The sequence below is a fragment of the Triturus cristatus genome, chromosome 12 (assembly GCF_964204655.1).
Source record: "Triturus cristatus chromosome 12, aTriCri1.1, whole genome shotgun sequence".
In the NCBI taxonomy this organism is placed as follows: Eukaryota; Metazoa; Chordata; class Amphibia; order Caudata; family Salamandridae; genus Triturus; species Triturus cristatus.
This window is the reverse complement of record NC_140595.1, coordinates 611,842,674-611,862,912: the sequence shown is the minus strand read 5'-3', so window position 1 is coordinate 611,862,912 and position 20,239 is coordinate 611,842,674. Positions and strand designations below refer to the sequence as shown.

The following is a 20,239-nucleotide window of genomic DNA, read 5'->3' as shown; positions in this document are numbered from 1 at the left end:
CTGGGCCAGTTATGATGGTATACTCAATGATTGACAGAGAAAGGGCTGCAAAGTGACTAAGCTTCATGTGACTTTGCTAAACGAAGAATGGAAGAAGGTGGTCATGCTGCAGGTATTTGCGGGCGGTCAGAGTATATGTGTTTGTATGTAAGTGTGTGCTCCCTATTGGTTTGGCTGGCAACTACTTCAAGGATGCAGAGATTATGAACTGTGCTGGGCTGCACTTTGGGGAGCTCCTTCAAGGATAGTGGTGAGCTACCAGTACATCCACAGGTGCAGGAGAAAGAACTGAAATCCCAACGTTTTCTGTGGCTCTAGTGATATCACAGTAGCATTGTTTATGGTGCTAAAATGCAGCCAGTGCCACCTACCTGGGTGGTAGAGCTATTGAAAGTTGCCTGGGATAGTGGAAAGGAGATGAATCTGCAATTGTAACTATCCATCAGAAATGAGTTCTCCTAAAATGTTATGTAGATCTTGTATAGAGTTTACCCTGGAACCTTAGGTATGTCATGTAAAATATGCTCTGAAACCTGTGATTGAAACCTGTGGGATCCAGTGATCAGTCCTTAGTTGTTCGCCTCCGCTCAAGATGTGTTTTATCTTTTAAAGATTGAGGAGCTTCATCTTTAGTGCAAAAGTATAATTTTCCATGCATAGCCTTGCTGAAGAATACTCATATAAACATGTTAATTGTTTCTACCAACTACTTAACAACATTCAAGTGCTTGCACTGGTGTAGTGTTACCTGTTAACAAAATCCACTAATGCATTGACAATAACAGAGCATGCTGCTTCCAGGTCTCCGTCACAGCCGCCAGCTGCTGAGGGGGATGGCAGGTAGTGCTGATGCACAGCCCATCGATGGTAGTCCAGCCTGCAAGTAAAGAAACACAACATATCATTTTACTGTTATGTCACAGCTGTATTCAAATGATCAGCAGCTGTGCTACAGACATATCTATTGCTAGCTTGGTGTTCAAAGGCGCCACTCAGGAACTCAGAAAGAATATTCTTCTTTTCCTTGGATACTGAGGACAAGATAGAACAGTGCATGCTACGAGTTTGAAAGATCACATGTTTGTTGACTGTGCAGCAAGATGAAATAGTTTTTGGTTTATATGCCAGTTGTAGAAATCAGCCTGCAGATTCCAAACAGGTTGATTCAGTCTATCTTTTGCTTGAAGCTGATAATAAAGTAAAACTAGAATGATTAATAAATGGGGATACTTGTTAATTCTCTACCAGAGAGATAGTTTGTAAATTCACGTCAGAATATTTGTCGCTGGTATGGAAGGCAATACTCAGAGCTGGTACTTCTAGAACCCACCCATGATAGGAAAAGTTACTAAATATAAAAAAAGGCACAAGTGCGCTGTCCCGAGGGAGTTACTTAAAGCTTCCTTCTTTTTTTTTATTTTTTATATCTGGTTTTATTGATTTTCTCATAACTGCAAGTTATACATGAGCCTCACATATACATCAAACTGATACTTGTTGAAGTTGCTATTCACATAAGTCTGCTAGTTAATTCCACAACATTATGTCTATAAAGTAGCGACATGTCATCAGTTCACTACTCAGTACGTATTTATAGTTTGTATCATCAAATAACATTTACTTATTATTAACTGTTGTGTGACTGTTTAACACTTCTCGACCCGCTTAAGATGGTTTCAACTTGCACTCTATTTCTGTGTTCTGTCAATGAATATGCATACAAACAGGCTAAACCGTGGGAAGGGGATCATAATGCAACAATGACAAAATAATACATAATAGGGTTAAGTCTAAGCTGTGAGGTTAACACTTGGGCTCCCTGGTCAGTGTATTCCGTAGATTAATGGGTGCAATTGGTGTTTATGTCTTGGTATTTGGTGAATTGTGAGGGGGACACATCGATTTTTGTTGTGTGTTCTTTCTACTTAGTGCCCTATTCAGTATCTTGATCTGCTCTTGTTGCGTGTTACTTTATATTAAGGTGTTGCTGTTAACGGGGTGAGGTGGACCCATCATTGGCTAGGGGAGTCTTGCGAAGGCCCAACGTGTCTTCCCTATGGAGTGCTACACTCTCCGCTTTCGCCCAGGTGAGCATTGAGCATCTCCACATTATGATGTGCAAAAGGTGCGGGGATTTCCACTTTCTGGTGATCAGCCTCTTCGCTACCACCATCCCCAGATCCAAAAATCAGGAGGTACCTTTGTTGCGATTTCTCTGATATAGATGTAAAATGTATGTGAGCCAGTCAAATGAGAGTTCTCTGCCCGTGCAGTGCGTCAGGTCTTCTGCTATAGTTTTCCAATATTTAGTCAGGGCAGGACATCCCCAGATCATGTGTAGCAAATCAGCGTCAGTGAGTGAACATTTGGGGCATGTTGCGTCTTGATGTTTGAAGTATTGAATAATCTTTGCAAGTGTGAGATAAACTCTATGTACGATGAAGAATTGAATCTGTTGTAGACGGTATTTCTGGGGATGTGTGTGGTAAATAAAGAGACTTGCTCGGACGCAATCCTCTCAAATAACGTGTAACACTATAATCAACTTGTTTTGTGAATATTAATATTACATTTAACACGACACACAGTATCCAGGGGAAGCTTTCCTATGTGTATTACTAACAAGTAACCCAAGTGTCTTAATATGGCCGCCAAAATCGTGGGAACTTCATTGCGCATGCGTCTACTGCATCTACGTAGGATGACGTATTCTGTCGCTTGGTGGCAAAACTTTGCAGCTGCGCAAAAGCTTTTAAAATGGACGCTTGAAACGCACAAATTTATGCATATGCTACTGCTAAACTAAATCTCGTAAGTTCTACTAAACACTAATGCGAAAGATTTAAATAAGTAAATGGGGATAGAGTAGAGTTAAGTGGTATACAGTGAAATCATTTATTGTCACATTCTAACGTATCTTTTTTTAAATGTTATTATTAGTTCTTATTTGGGCCTCGGAGGGTGAAAGAAATCCCTATCCCATCTGACCAGTGCGCACGCGCATAAAGACTGGCCGGAAACCCACGAAGAACTTGAATCACATCCAAAGCCACCTCAAGCTAAAGTCACCTGGGAAACTGAACTTTTGGACCTAAAGCTTGAAACATATAAATGTTGAAAAGTCTTATTGAACATAATGTGAAATGCGGGTGGCAAATAAAGCTATGGGAAAGTAAATTAAGGGGCAGAAACATAGAACAATAGTCCACAGTAAAATTATTACTTTTAATATGGTGTGATGAACTCACCTCTCACCCTGACCAATTAAAATAAGGGAAAACACAAACTTGGACACATTGGGGGTAGTATATGAATAAAAATATAAAAAAGGTAGTTTGGTAAGATACTTTGTCAGACTTGTCAGATCCACCATTTCGACTCGTCAACGACCCAACGTGTACGCTGCTGCCAGAAACTCTGCTCGAGAAATTGAGATACTGATCGCTAATCTAATCATCTAGAGGGAATTACGGAAGAGGGACACCCGAGGAGAGTAGTATCAGAGAGGGGTGCGACGCTGGCGTTGCACTTAGAAGAGGTCACCTTTGCAGATCCGAATCTGTCCAAATCCTTTATCTGCATCATGTCCTGACAGATTCTATCTGACTTATCTTCAAAGAGTTGGGTTCATCTATCACTTTAGGTAAATATAAATCTGAAAAGACTGTCAATGTACCTGCTCTCTCTCTCTTTTCATTTTTCAGGTACCGTTTTCATTGATCATTATTATGATTATGTTTTGTTTGACTCACATTTTGCCTCTTGTAATAATGTGTTTAAGCTGTGATTGATTTTGACTCACAAAATTATTAATTTAAATAAAGGTTTTCCAAACTTTCTGAGGTTGTGGTTATTTCGAGTATAAGATAAATGTCAATATCTACCTTAAACTATCTCAGAAACCTGATTCCTCGAGAAAGAAATCATTAAGGAGATAAAATTGGTAAGAACTTGGTAAAGGTGAAATCTAAATTACAGGTTAACTCGAAAACTGATATCAGCGGGGTTTGCTAGCTCATTTGTGTGAATGGTCTGGGCCCAGGTGAGTTTTTAGGTGTGTGTGTGTGTGTGTCACCTGAGCTGGTGACCCGCGCTCTATCAGGTGTGAGATAAACTCTATGTATGATGAAGAATTGAATCTGTTGTAGACGGCATTTCTGGGGATGTGTGTGGGCCTCAGCAATAACGATGACCATTCTGGGTTTGAACGTTGTCGACTTAGCTCGGTGTCTCAGCACTGCCTGAGTGGCGACAGATCAGCGGCTGTGTGGTGTCTTAGCGAGGCTGCGAATCATTTGGTCAAATGCCCCCCATGACATGTATATATTGCACCGTGAGGTGTTTAGTTGGTTCCATAGATAGGTCACCCCATTTGGCGGTGAGTGCTGCCATGAGGGAGCGGTGCAGTAGAAATTGCCCGGAGGGTAGTTTCTCCTCTTCCACTAGTGTGGCATAGGGGAGTAGACTCCCTTCACGGTATAGGTCTTCTATGTCCTGGACTCCTGTGTCTCGCCACCGTTGGAGCTCTGCCACCGTGGTGGTTATAATGCCTCTGGGAGTCCCTTCCAGTTGGAAGGCAGGGGGGGTGTATGGAGTAAGTGCACGGGTTGTGTACAGTACTCTGTGAACCATTTATGCACCATGCAGAGTAGTAATGAGTCTGAGGGTTTGATTTAGGCACAGGGGTGGAAGAGCCTCAACAGGTCTGAAAGTTGCAGGGGCGGAAGTGTGGACGCTGTATCATCTCTGTGTCTGTACGCCATCCACCTGGCCACCCACTGCAGTTGAGCAGCCAGGTAGTATTGTTCTAAATACGGCATTGCTAGGCTGCCTTGGTCGACAGGTAGATATCGTTTTTTAATTGCTACACGGTGTATTGAGTTTCCCCATATGAAGTCTTTAATCTGAGCCTCTAAGGGGCGTAAATAGGAAGGGGGGATATATAACGGGAGGTTTATGAAATAATATAAGATGCAGGGATTAAAGCTTGCCTCTCATTGAGGTCTTTGAGTACTGAAGGACTTCCTGACTGCTCCAAGTAAACCTCCGCCCAACAAGTCAAACCTGCTGATTAACATTAATTTCAGCATATAGCTAAATGCAGACACCCATTTGCAGTTAAGAGGATAGTTACAAAAGAAATAATGTGTTTTCTTTATGCTACATTGTATGTAAAGTGTTCTCCATGGACTCTGTTAGCTGCAAATGGGCAAGAAAAGACAACACATCTTATGTGTAAATCTTCACTAAGAGCCATATGTATCATTCGAAATTGCGTTCGCAAATGGCGAAATTCGCAGAATTTCGCCGTTTGCGATCGCAGTTTAGCTGAGTGGGATGTATTAAGGTAAAACTGCCTTGAATAATAAGGAATCGCAAAATTTGTGATTCCTTATTTTGCGATTGCATTTAAGGAATCGCAAATTTTGCGATTCCTTAAATGCAATGTAAAAGGGACAGAAAAAGTGTAATTTGGGCTTAAGGAATCGCAAATTACCACCTACTTCAAGTTGGTGGTAATTTGCGATTTCTCTGAAAAATCCACTTTTTTGCATTTTTCAAAGTGCCATGTGACGCACATACATGCCCTCAGGGCATGTATGTGTGCCACATGTGCACACATGCACATTTCAGGGATGCAACAGGGTGTCCTTTTGACACCCTGGCACCCTTGAAATTGCATTCTCAATTTGCGATTCTCTAATTGAGAATCGCAAATTGAGAATGTCTTCTCATTCATTCCTATGGGCCTCTAGGCCCATAGGAATGAATGGGAAGGTATTCCTTAATTGCGAATCATAATTTGCAATTCACAATTAAGGAATATGTAGGATTAGCAAAATTATTTGCGAATCCTACATACATAGCGTTTTGCGATTCTCAAATAGCGATTCACAAAAAATCGCTATTTGAGAATCGCAAAACCATACTTTCATACATATGGCCATATATGCCTTATGCTGTTGGGCAGGTTGGGGCCAGTCTTCTCTATAACTCCTTACATCAGAATAGAAAGGAACAGTTGAGGTGGGACGTGTCAACAGAGGTTGCACTGAGAAACAGACCGGTTTAGGCACAGTAAAATATATGTTTGCTGAGTCTCACTTTTTGTTGATGGGGCAAAGCTTGCGACATGCAATTATTAGTAATTCTCCATTGATGGCAAGTGGAAGCAAGGTCAGGGCAAAAACATAGGAGTATAACCAACTAGATGGCATGAAAAATCAAATGAACGTAAGCATAAAAATGTGTCCAGTTAAGGGAGGCCTTTTTGTAAAAATATAAGAGTCATTACTGTGCCACACTTAGGGCGGAAATAACACAATTCACAAGAATTTCTTTAAGCATGCAGCAAAAGAGGCCACATAATCTACATACCTTTCTGCCTCAGACAACACATCTTTGCAAGATTCCAATTGCAGTTCAAACAAAAGCCAATCTCTGAAAGGGAGCTGAGCAAAAACATATTATCAGAACAGGAGACAAAAGGATCTGCTAAGGTACAACATGTAATCGTTTTAAACAAATTTCAGTGTAAAACACAGCACTTTTCCCATCATTCAGCAGAATTTAACACTGACAAGTCTCCAACTGCAGAACAACGATGACACAAGTCTGTCATTTAAATTTGTTTGACCATTTGAGATAATTCATGCTGTGGACACATTGGTAAAGTGAGTCAGGCTTTCTGCCTATACATTGCTTCTAAGTGGAACAATTTCAGCAAAATAGACTGTGGCGGTTCATAATTTGAGAAAGTATAAGAAAAAAAAAACACTGCTCAACTCAATTTAATGTGAAGATGTGCATTTGAAAGGGGCTTTAGAAAGCAGGCACCATTCTGAATGTAAACATGGGACACAGGAATCCTTTTCATGATCAACAGATGCTGGAAGCACAAAACAGACATATTTCATCTGAGGCTTGCTATGGGAAATACCCAAGTCATGAAGCTCTTGAGGTGCTCAAGAGGATTATTTACAGAGGGCACCTAGTCTATAATCCGCCTAGGTTCTTTCTTAGCTAGCAATATTCAAATTATGGTCCCAATCACACATACTTTTAACCTATTCATCAGAACTCTCTCCACTACTACATATTGCCTACACACATCATCAATAAAAGCCATGCTTGAAACAACATTCAAAAGATTTGTTTATGATAGGGATCAGATGATTTTAAAGCACCACTTTGGAAAATATTTCCTTCTAAGGCTACGGTATTTTAATTTTAAATTTGAATACCTGGACATGTATTGTTGTTCTATTGAGGTTTTCAGTACTTCTGCTAGTGTTACCTGTGCCTCATTTTCTGTAGAATACGAGTTTTGCCCTAGACCTATTGCCAAACAGAGAGTAAGGGCACCCTTTTATGATATTTTTGAGGAAACGTGCTCCTAGTTGTGTGGCCTGCACAAGTAATGGGTCCACATTCGCCATCCGCTGGGAATCAAACACCCAATTGTAGCGCTTGACTCTCTGAGATTTGCGAAGCAGAGCAGTCCAAGGCCTACTCAAGGGAAGTGGTGCGGGCTAGTAATCACCATTCGCTGGCACGCAGTAATAACACTCCCTAAATAATTTTCAGCCTGTGCTTTTTCTTTCGAAAGTACATTTATTACACACACTACTTAATAATATGCAATAATTTACAAATAAAAACAAGGCTGATGGAAATACCTTTGCCAACATTATATATGACCACAAAATTCACAGCACACCCACTTTATGTACAATACAGCACATAACTCTAACTGCTGGTGTCAGTTTACCTTAGATCAATGTTGTCCCATTTCAAGATTGGAATCGCATGCTATGGTAATACCTCATAACATCACTAACTTCAGTAATCCTAATCCCTCTGCCCTTATTAAGAATAGACAAGCATTGCAAGCATGTGCCCACATTATCAGTAATAAGGCATGACATCCCTGCATTACTTGTAATAAAGCATGGCATTCCTTTCCACACTTATGAGTAATCATGCATTGCAATAAGGTGCTCACATAATCATTAAAGTAAAGCATTGTTGACATATTTGAATAAAGCATTGCTTAAATAAAGCATTCTGCAATTGGCTATGTCTCTGTGTCTTTCATGAGGACCTTCAAGCCACAGAATTTGAATTTCAATGTATTAATGTGATATCGGCCCATACTACAATACATAGCTGCCTTTCACACATACAATTAAAAACAAAATATAAAAAATATTTAAAAAGAGAATTTAAAAAACAAGCTAAAATACTGTGTAGTCTGAAACAAAACCAAATATATCGAACCCGAAAATACCAAGGAAGTACAACCACAGCACTAAGCCGACAGCTGAGGCGACTGGAAAAATAAAGCATCAACACTGAAAATGTTCTTGTGAAACTATGGGAAGTTTTGAGCAAATGTCCTAGTTGAGTCTCCGATATTGGGCTGTTGCCCTGGTCACATATACGGCAAGGTCGCCTAACAAAAATAATATTTAGTACGCCTTATTTTCAGGTTGCTATTTGAGTAGGATCTTAGCTATTGTATTGGGCCTAGCCTTGCCATAATGGCCGCAAACCAACATAAAATGTTCCAAGTGCTCTTTTTTATCACCAGGGCATTTGTCTGTAGCTCCAGGCTGCATCTGTTCTTCACTGTATTTAGGGAGCAGGCAAACAGCCCCCCCCACCCCAATCCCTTTGACTTCTCACTTTTGCCTGAAAAACTTGATCAGTGTAGCGGGAAAACCTGTGACTGTGCTTATACCCCTCAAAATTGCATTTGTGGTGTCTTCTGACTTACCAATGGTGGTTTGTATATGGGTACGCTTGCTCCTGAAAATCATTATCTTGGATTCACTGGTGTTACGTACCAACTTATTTGTCTTACAATAGGTTTCCATCGCTGAGAGCGGTGCCTGCAGATCTTTAGAAGTTTTTACCATAAGAATAGAGTTGTTAGCATAGAAGAGAGCTGGAACCTTAAAGTTGTTAATTGATGGAACATCAGCTGACGCTTTCATGACTTCTTCGTAGATATCAATAATGTAGAGAGAGAACAGAAGTGGTGCCAAAAGGCAGCCCTGCTTGACCTGCCATTGGTATATAATTTCTTTTTAACGTGCTCCTTTTGACGAAGTCTCACCTGAGTGGATGTGCCAGAGTATAACATCTGAAGTAGTGACAAAAGTCCCAGCTCTATGCCCAGTATTTGCAATTTTTCCCACGGGCGGATATTTGAAACCGGATTGAAGTCAGATGAAAAGTCTAAAAATGCCACTTACAGGGGCATTTTCGTCATTGTGCTGCTCTTATAAATCAAATGCAGGAAAGTACAAATGAGTTCAGTTGCTGACAACACTTCTCTGAAGCCACCTTGTATTGGTGAAAGGATACTCTCATTACTGACCCACTCATCCAAGGCCGTCAGTACCAATTTTGAAAAAGTTTTACAGTCTATGCCAATTAAACCTTTTGGTCTGTAGGATTGTGTCGTCTTTTTGGCCTTTCTCATACAGGGAACAATAATGTTGTTAAGTCAGAATAAGGGACAGCGATCCTTTGTAAACAATCCCAGCTGGATGGTACTTGGCACACTACTGCGGACTCTGTCGAAGGCACTAAGGGAGAAGGATTCCTAACCCAGGTCAGTCGTAGCATTGATGAAGATCTAAAAGGCTTTACCCATGCTGCTTCATCGATATTAGCTTCCAGATAGTTTCACATCACTCCAAGGCCTTTCCTGATCATCCTCCAAAAGGCCATTGTGTCATTCTCTACAGCAAATCTTTCAAGCTCCAACCACCGGCTGTTTGCAAAATCGGCCTTCTTTTTCGGAATTAGCAACTATAACCAAGTCTGGACGCCCTTATAACCTGCTTGGAAGATTCCCTTTGAAGCACGCTTTGTAATTCCAATTTAATTGTCTTACAATCTTCGTTAAACCATCCCAGTTTTCCACAATTTTCTTTGTTAGTGTAGGATTTTCGAAGGTACAATATCTTAAAACAATTGGGGTTAATGGCTTCAGCAGAGATCATATAGGGATAATGAGGTTTCTCCATTTGCTCCATTCACTATCAGGGTCTGAAGGTCCGCTGTTGAAGGATACAGTTTCTAATAATTCATTTTGGATTCAAGGTTGGTGGCCCACTTTATTCTGACCTATTCCTTAATCTCCCAGTTGTGGTTTGAATTCTGTATTTCTCTTGGCTCGGCACCCGCATGGTTAATTACCTCTATTGACTGAGTTATGGTAACTTTCCGGTCTTCATTTCAATTTCATGTTTTCAAACCTATGCCAAACCCTGATCTTGATATATTCTATTACAGATTGTGCTCTGGTAGGTATAATAGATGTGCTGGGTCGTTATTTTCATAGGAGTTGTGAGCTGAGATAAGGCTTTTAGCCGATCAGAGAAAGTCAAACTATTTCCTTTGGCATCTATTTTTGGGAAACCATATTGAATTGACAGGATACTGCATGCTGATTTCAGTTCGGCTATTGCCTCATTGTCATTTCCCCATTACACCATGTTGCAGTTCAAATCACCTCAGATTAGAGGTACAGCTTTCGGCTCGCAGGGGAAACCTAATGCCTCATTGATGCCCTTCAGGAGGCCGTTAAAACCTAATGTCTTCTTCTGTTGTGCGTAGATATTTATTACTATCAGGATGGAGTTGTCTAGGAGTTGAATATCAACATTTTGTAGGTCCTTATGGGAATTTCCCCAGGCTTTGGTGGAAACATAAATCAATTCTACATGATATATGCAGGTCACTGCTATTTTTTGGTTTTCTCCAACACTTTTGCCTGCTTTGTGTGGGTTGCATATCCGGAATGTCCTATGCTGCGGAGGCCCAGATTTCTTGAAGTGTAATCACATAATGAGACATTAGATAGTTTAGAAGGTTACTATCTCCCAATTTCTGGGGGATTCCTGCAAAATTCCAGTAGATAATTGAACTATTTGGGAGCTGGTTGTGGAACTTTTGGATGTGTGTCCTGTGGCTCTGGTATAATCAGTACAGATCTATGTTTTTAGCTAGACCATCTTTGGCGCAGGCCAAGTAAAGATTTTTCTGCAGAAATTTCACTGCCTTGTGATGCCTCTCGGTCACTATGTTGTTATACATGTTTACTGAAGGGTTTGATCTCTTGGGGCTCTCCTTATTCAGCGGTGGGTGTACTTTTATATCAAGTACTTGTTGCCGCCTACTTGGATTTTGTTAAGGATGGGAATACCCTGGTTGGAGGCGACTGATTTAGCTGAAACAAATATCTGTTAGCCCAGAAATTCAAGTGGACTTAGCACTATTCTGATGGCTGAGGATGGATTCGCAAACGATGCTGATTTGATCATATATGCAATTAAATTAGCTCTACCAGTCCCTATCAGGATGCAACTAGAATTACTTGCAGTGCTACATTGGTGGCGCTTAACAATTTGTAAATCATTCCACTTAACCATATTGTTCTCAAGATTTTCGGACAGCCATTTGTAAGTCTTTTGTTTCTCAATGCCTCACTTTTTTCTTTTTCGGTCACTGCGAGTAAGTTACAGATGGCAAATTCCTGGGGTATTTTATCCACTTTGACACCACCTGATATTCAGGCAGGAGAAGACTTGCTGGGATGGTTGAGTACGAGGTACCAGTCCAATCTGTTTTCCAAACTTCATCCCTTAGATGTTAGCCTGATTTATCCAATATTTCCAGAGACCCTCGAACAAGTGCATCACAAGGTACATCCCTGTCTTCTTTCACTAGATTATCTTATATGGAGATTCCTTGAATGTCAATTTCACCTGCCTCCTGAGGAAAAGACTGGTTAGGCTGAACGGGGAGTGGTATGTTTGCCTCAAATGTCTACTGATAGAGAATATGGCAGGGCACCATATGTCCGATTATGTGTGCATATACAGAATTTACACCTCTCCATCTGCTCAGTTTGTTTTAGCACCTTAGGTTCCTTCCTCAGGTCACTGATTTCACCAAGGAGTTAAAATATTAATACTTGCAACTCAACACACTGTCTCTTCCGGTCATCCTTCCTTGGGATGTAATCATTAAGAGGTTCTGAGTTCCACAAAACCTTTGCGGGTCTAGATCAGAATGTGTGCAGTTTGTTACTATGGCTCACAACTGTGCCATGATTGGGTCATCAACTAGGTTTACTACATTTCTGTAATGCGAGTTCTCTCTTTCCTGACTCAAATGAATGCTCTTTTTTATTCTTTCTTTCCTACCCAGGCTATCAGCCATTCCTCTATTCAGTGCAGTAGACTGAAAAAAATTATTAGAATGGCGTTTCAATGTGTATTCCCGGGTACTGTTGCTGGTGTGGATCTCTTGCCATGGGATATTCCTTGGGGGGCATTTACAATGTTCAGCTTTGTTGCGGCCACTGTGCAGTCTATTATCAGATCCCTCCCACAAACAAATGTCCATGAAGATAAAAAAAAATTGGGGCTTCCCATCTTCATGCGAAAAATGTGCAGGAGAGCAGGGAATATCACCTGTCTGCTCAGGGGGCCGCAGGACGAGCCGCTAAATAAGTCTATGTAATGGAGTGCCAATCACAGGGAAGAGTAGGATGAGAGGAGAGGAGGTGAAAGATTAAGCTACTTACAAAGACTTACTTGGCTCTATTGGCCAGCAAGCATACAGGGCTTAGAGAGCTATAGACTCGCTGGCTTACAGGGATAAGCAAAGCTTAAACTTGACTGGCCACGCCTGTACTTCTCAGCTCTGCTCAGCTCTCAATTCAAGCACCATGACCAGCGTGCCCAGGTGACCATGAAGGAAGCAATGGTGCTCTACGGCTAACAAGGGTATTCAAAAGTTGTCAATCGCCTCAAGCTTACAAGGCGCACAGTATATGGATTGAGTCGGAAACAAAATTGTAGTCATCAAAGGGACACCATTACGACAACTATTATTGCTGCATTATGCTCCCACAGGGCAACACTCAGAAAGCAAGAGGCAGGCAACAGACAACGATCAGGCTTACCTCGAGTTCCCAAAACGCCTCTGGAAAAAATAATCAGCAACACAGCAAGGAATGAGCAGCAGCAACGATAAGGGCAGGGCAAAGACAGTGCCGCATCTGCTGCACTTGCGCTGTAGAAGAGGCGTCCAAGCTACTCGCGGAGAACGTCACATCCACCTGGGCAAGGCAGGGCACTGTGCGGATCCTGGAGTCTGGTGGAGGTGAACCGAAAGAACAACAGGAGAGCACCGGGAGCAAGGCGTGCAAGCTGCCCCGCTAGCTGCGCTGACCACTTCTGCCCACCAAGCACCGCTGTCATACCACATCATGCCTAGTGTGTTGACGCTCTCTTTGGCTTTATGAGTTCAGACCACATAGCTTGCTCCCATTAACTCAGCCCCCCTGGTCCATGAACCAGCCTGTGTTTGAGGTCCCCAGGCCTCCTGAGCTCTGTGGAGGGGTCCCACACACTTACCCTTACAGGCCTTAAAATCTAAAAATACTCCTTGGGGCACGGCCATGGCCCACCCCAGGGGGTTTTAGCAGCCGGGCAGCAGAGCTCCACGTGCTCCGTGATAGCACTGGGAGGTCAAAAGGTAAAATCCTTCTCCTGCTGATATCTCAGGCCTGTTGGACCATTTCACTCACTTTTGGGCTCATTTTTCTCCTGGTGCGAGCCTAGCCATCTGGAACACTTTACTCATGCCTCCTAAACTCCAAAGTGCCAAACTTTGCAGGAAGCTGGTTCCACTGGCTCCCTGCACCAGCCTTCCTGCTGTTTCTCCTCTTGTGCTTCTCTACTTCTTGGCACAGAAGTCCAGTTCTTTCCCCATCTAGTCCTTAAGGGGCGGAAGGGGACCAGTTTCCCAGTCTTGGGACTAGCCCCACTGGTCTCGGGTTCAACTGTAGTCAGAATCCTTAGTAAAGATGGCATCAGGGGGTTCCTCTTTTCAGTAGTCCATGTCTGCCACCTCCAGTCCAGTGTCCAGCAGAAAAACACAACCAAGAGACTTCTGCACCTTGGGCAAGACCTTTTAAGTGGTGGCGGAAGGTTCTAAAAGGCACCTCTGGCCTATCCTGGGGTGACACATCACCTCTTCGCCCCGTCTAAACACTCCTGCACGACATGCTGGGAAAATTCAAAATAGCATCACCCAGAAGTCACTAGTCACATTCACTGCCAGAGCCTATCCCACCAAATCTCCAAAGGGGAGCCCCCTAGTGTGTTGGTTCCAGAGGTCTGAGCACCTTCCTTTGTTCAGTGGGCTTGGGCTGTCCATGCCTGGTACAGTGTGACAGCTGAGTGATTGATGCAGATCTTTCACCTCTGCCCCTTTTCTCCTCAGGAGCTGAGAGAAGCACTGTAATTAACTTGGCACAGCAGTGTGATAAAAAGGCCTGGTCTCCGATCCTGAGCTTAGCCAAAAAATACGACAATCCTGGAAGATCCATAAGTTGTACAAATAATGTGTTGAAACACACAGATTTAGAATATAGGTTCCACCCCATTTCAATATGGCACTGGTTTCGGTAGGCCAAAGGAAAGCAAGGCTGAACCTTAAGGCAGTCTTCCCCAGAGGTGTATAATGGTATGTCACTACAGACAAGACGGTCAACCACACTGACTTTCCCTATCAGTGTACACTAACATTATAAGACCTACTCCAGGTCAATATCCAATTCTGTAGAGTCCCTTCTGCCCCAGGCTACCTGTGCAAAAATAACCAGGCTACACACAACAGGAGTCTCACATGCACAACCCTCACATGTGTAACCAGCCATGTACCCCTTAAACTTGTTGCGTCCCAGTGGCTTTATCTTAAAAGGCCAACACCAGCGGCAAACGTGTGTAGTTCATTCCATGTGGATTTATGGCCAGAACCCATTGTCTCACAATATTATTCTCCTATTGTGCTGAAGTAGAACTGGCAGGAGATTTGGCATACCATTCTACAAGCTCATAAAATTCCTCAAACTAATGCCAAATTTAAATCTCATTACCATAACATTTCTCACTACATTCAGCTCAGCTCTGTGAAGCACCCTCTTCAACCACCAAACACCCCCATATTCAATTGTATATAACACATCTTCCCAACCTTTAAATATGAACCTCAGCTGTGCTAAACACAAAACATTTGACAATTAAACAAAGTACAACACCTCCACTAGCATTCAGACTAGTGAAGATTCAGCTGTGCACAACTTGACCCCTCTTCTACCACTCAACTTCGTAACAACCCAGCACTTCCTTTTCTATTCAGCTGAGTACAACGCACCACAATCTCTACCATTCAGTTTCACACAGCATAATATCTCCTACCATACAACTGTATATTGCACAAGCACCTCCCCTGCTAGTTACCTGTGTATAACAAACACTTCACTTTCTAGTCAGCTGAGCAGACAACAGCATAGCTCCCATTATCCAGCTGTGTACCAAACCAGCACCTTCCTTGCCCTTTGGCTGTTTAAAACATACCTCCTCTCCCAATCCAATGTTCATACCATAGCACCTCTTATACCATTTAACGCTATACCAAAGCCACTCTTCCCATGACATTCATATGTGTGCAACACAACATGTCCTGGCCTTTCAGTTTCACTTAAGGCGAACATCTCTCCAACCATTCAGATGCATACAACGCTTTATAGATTCACAAGCTGATAACTCCAATCTCTAATCCCCAGTTCAGAAACAATGTGAAGAGCTCTGCAGGAGAAAAAAAGAACACTTGAGATGGCAAATACAATGAGGAGAGGTATTACAACGGTTCTGATGGTGCAAGCATAAATATTTACCTGGAATATTTCCAACTGGAGAAGCTTTGAGAAAAGACTCTGCTTCCACAATGTCTGGGCAGCTTTTTTCCAGTTCAGTGAAAGATCGGTCATGCACCTCCATGAAACAGTAGCATCCTGGGCCTCCTCATCACAGCGCACTCCTCGAGCCTCCAAGCACTCACGTGGCAGAGCATGCTGGATCTGAAGAAACGGTGCAATGCTTGAATTTGGAAGGATAAGCTACTCGCCAGCTTCATCCACTCAGAAATGCTTCACAGTAATGTTAAATCCTTTTTTACTCTCCATTGCAAAAAGCATTTACTAATACGGGTTGAAGCCACAGAATATATGTCAGTTTGTGCACATTATGGAAATGACATTTAGAGGCCACAATATGACACAGAACTTTAATTGCAGGTACATACATCACATGGCTGAGTCCACTAGCATCCAGTTTTTTTATAAACTCCATTATCTAGATGTACAATTATGTAAGCCCAATAACCTGGTCATCTGCAATCTCTGCAATGTTTACGGCTGCTTCAGCTCCACCAACTGGGCCACAACAGAGTAGTGAGGCACCAAGGCTGCCTTGTGAGCACAAGCAAAGAAAGAGGAACAGCATGGCCCCAAGAGAGCCCACTCTTACTCGGAGTATATACGTGGGGTAGCTAAGGCAGCTGATATCACTTCCATTTGGCTCTACCCAGTGCTATTAACTGAGGTGAACCAAAACTACGTAATGTTTTGGCTAAGCCTCAGCATTCTGAAAGGGGTCTAGTGAGCCGACTGAGTGCTTAGGGTTACAAATTATGATGAACCTAGTCAAACGATTAGATGAAGAATGCTAATAACTACCTACAGTAATGTGCCAACAACCAGTTGCAATGTGGCCCGACTGGAGAGACTAGGTCTGAAGCAGGCCTTTGTGATACACAGGAGGTCTTGGGCCTGACCGCACAGGACCTCCACAGAGAAAAGCATAGGAGCAGGGAGTTTCTTAATGCTCTGCATAATTTCCCACTAACAACTTAATGTGAAGTAAAAAAGTGGTGACTTGGAGATTAGTAACCCCCACTCATGTCACTGCCATTGAAGTACATTGGAGGAGGTATGGTAGGCTCAACATCAGTTACACTTGAGAGGTAGACATTTGATGAGCAAATTCTGATTGATGATATGAGGTCCCTACTGTTGCGGGCGGGGGAAGGGGGTGGAGGCCCAGGAAAGGAAATTGAGCACTACAGAAAGAGGCAGTATCCAATTAGTGGTGTTCCGTTAAAGGAGGTCCAGACTTTTAAGGAGAGGTGTCTGCAAAGGAACAATAGCCCAATGTGGAAGACAATGAGGGGGATTAAATGGATGATTTACACAAGAGGAACCAGGAGCTATATTTAAGCAGGTCCTGCACACGTGCTCCAATGCAGTAGTAAGGAATACCAGTAGTGTACAGTTCCTAGGGGAAGAAAGGTCTTTTCAAAAAAAGTGCCCTCACACACCCCAAAGGATGTCATGCTTCATCATTGGGCCTTGCTCCTCGTCAGGCCGGCGCTGCAATGCCCGACGGGCACCCGCGAAGGGGCTCTTTGGCTGAGATATTTTGGATGAAGCCGTAGGGTGAGTGTGGTTGTGTGGGCTAGGTAGTGCGGTGAGTAAGTGAGTGAGTCTAAAATAGGTCTAAAGCCGTCCTAACTAAATGTGTTTTATTCTCAAGGGGTACTAGCCTAGTTAAAGGTTATCTGCCCTAATTGGATATAATGTTCCTATAGGGCTAATGTGGTGTGTAGGGTCGACATGTTTCGTGCCTCTGTAGCCCCTAACGGGTCTGGTGGCACTTCATCAGAACCAAGGAAAAATTGAAAAAATAGGTAACTCTAGCACTACCGCTTGTCTGGTTCAGTGGTATTTAGGCTAGTAACCAGAAGCAGTTAGCAGACCCAGGTTGGTTGATCCTGAGGTAAAAGACCCCTAGGGCTCGGGGCTTTTGCTGACGGGTTTAGCAGAGCACCTCGTTGCTCTGTATGCAGGGAGGCAGTGCAACTAGCGGCTGTCCTAACCTTGCTCCGGGACCCGTGTTTTACCTCGGGATCAACCAACCCGGGGCTGCGAACTGCTTCTGGTTACTAGCCTCAATACCACTGATCCAGACAAGCGGTAGTGCTAGAATTACCTATGTTTTCAATTTTTCTTTGGTCCTGATGAAGTGCCACCAGACCCGTTAGGGGCTATAGAGGCACAAAACATGTTGACCCTACGCACCACACTAGCCCTATAGGAACATTATATCCAATTAGGGCAGATTACTTTTAACTAGGCTAGTGCCCCTTGAGAATAAAACACAATGAGTTAGGACGGCCCTAGACCTATTTTAGACTCACTCACTTACTGCACTACCTAGCCCACATACCCGCACTCACCCTACGGCTTCATCCAAAAGATCTCCGCCAAAGAGCCCCTTCACGGGTGCCCGTCGGGCATTGCCGCGCCGGCCCGACGAAGAGCAAGGCCCAATGATGAAGCATGACATCCTTCGGGGTGTGTGAGGACACTTTTTAGAAAATACCTTTCTTCCCCTAGGAACTGTACACCACTGGTATTCCTTACCGGGGACTAAATGGAGCCATAATAAGCAAATGCTTTTTTACTGGAGAGCTGTGTCCTTTCAGCAGATAGACAAGATATGGTATTTACTAGGCTGGAGTGCTTATCAGAACTCAAGTCTGACCTGAGTGTGGAGCTGAACAATGGGTCCCCAGGACACTCTACTACAGAGAAAGTACCATCAACTGTGAGACTTTGATCCGAGCCCTTATGTTCTCCCTACTGAATGCTTTGTCTGCTCATCTTTTATGTCACAGATATTCTCGGCAAAAAAAAAAACATTGGTGAAGTTAGATAGCATTGTTTGGCTCCGTGTCAGCAGAGTTGTCTGCGCCGGATGTGACGTGCATGGTGCCTATATAGGTGCCACCTTGGCATGCTGATGTCAGTGTCATTTTGCGATATTCTGTGCCAGGAATGCAGAGCCAGAAAGAACACTGACAACTGTGATGAATTTCTAAGACCCTTAGAAGGGTGACCCTCACATTATAATCAGTTTGCATAGCAGGAGGATCTATAAGGAATTTGCAGCTAGATCCATTCTCTACCACATAACGTGTTACCGGAGGTAAGTAAGTAACCAAACAATGCCTCTCCGAAGATGGGTGTGTTAAACAGATTCACACAAAAAGTCCTGCAGGGCTGAGCGGGCAAAGTGCCCATCACAACAGACCTGACTGTCCAGACAGTAGTGCTGGTAAATGTGTAGAGATGCACCTGTAGCTGCCTGCAGATGGCCGCAACAGGGAATCCACAAACAAACGCAGTGCTCGCAGCCTGAGTTCTGGTAGGATGAGCACGCAAGCCCTCAGGGAGTTGCTTCTTGTCAAATACATAGCGGATCTTTATGCACAACGCTATCCATAGTGAGATGGTCCGATTCTGCACAGCTCCTGCATACCCTACAAGAGTTGATTGTTTACCTGAACTCCTTAGTTCGATTAATGTAGAATGATAACGCTATTTTTAGGTCCAGACAGTGGAGTCTCTCCTCTTCCTTAGAAGGATGAGGCAGAGCAAAGAATGCAGGCAAGGAAATCTGTTGGCCTACAAGAAAAAGGGCGAAACAACCTTTGGAAGAAAGGAGGCATGTGTAAGAAGAACCCGCTTGTCTGGGTAAAAGGTGGTATGAGGAGAGTCCACAGAGTACCTGCAGTTTGCTGACTCTCCTGGCCGATGTTATAGCCACAAGGAAAGCCATCTTGATGGTTAGCAACTAGAAGGACAATTGTGCATCGACTCAAAAGGAACACACATCGGGAATGCTAGAACCTGATGTAAGGCCCATTGGCGTAAGATAAATGGCTTAGGAGGAAACGTATTGTAAGCCCTGTGAGGAACCTAGACACAAGCGACTTAAACAAAGAAAGTTGGCCAGGCAATCACAAAAATGCAGAAATGGCTGATATCATAAATAGCCCTTAACTGTGCCCACAGCAGACCTCTGCTGGGCCAAGGAGAGAACAAACAGTAGAACTAGAGAAACTGGTGCAGAAAGAAGATCGATGTTCCTAGGTGCACACCATGCCACAAATTTGTCCCAGAGGTAGACATATATGCATTTGTGGAGGGACACCTGGCTACCAGAATAGCATCACAGACTTCAGGAGGAAGGTCGAAGGCTGTCAACTGTAGCTGATCAAAAAGGAGGGTCTGCAGGTTAAATGTAAATTGATACTTGTATAGCGAACTACTCACCCGCAAGGGTCTCAAGGCGCTTGTACGAATACCGCTGTGGAACCCATCCTGGCTTTCCCTGTGAGGTGTCCACTCCTGGGCACCCCCAAGGTGGAGGCCAGGCATCCTTAGTGTTGTGGGGGCCGTTGTGGAGATTAAGCAAGCTATTGCCCAGAGTTGCAGAGTGGGACTCCATGATTGGAATAGGCA

The 20,239-nt window shown here is 43.3% G+C and overlaps 1 protein-coding gene across 4 annotated transcripts in view; it reads right to left on the bottom strand.

The window, feature by feature from the left end:
- FANCA (FA complementation group A) overlaps window positions 1-20,239 on the bottom strand; it is a 1,007,136-nt gene that overhangs the window by 518,129 nt on the left and 468,768 nt on the right. For all 4 annotated transcript variants that reach the window (XM_085637706.1, XM_085637704.1, XM_085637705.1 and 1 more), the window contains exons 28-30: window positions 15,770-15,952; window positions 6,379-6,452; window positions 749-877 (exon numbers count right to left, since the gene is read on the bottom strand). In XM_085637706.1, the coding sequence (XP_085493832.1) occupies window positions 749-877; window positions 6,379-6,452; window positions 15,770-15,952 (386 nt within the window). The remainder of the gene's footprint in view (window positions 1-748; window positions 878-6,378; window positions 6,453-15,769; window positions 15,953-20,239) is intronic.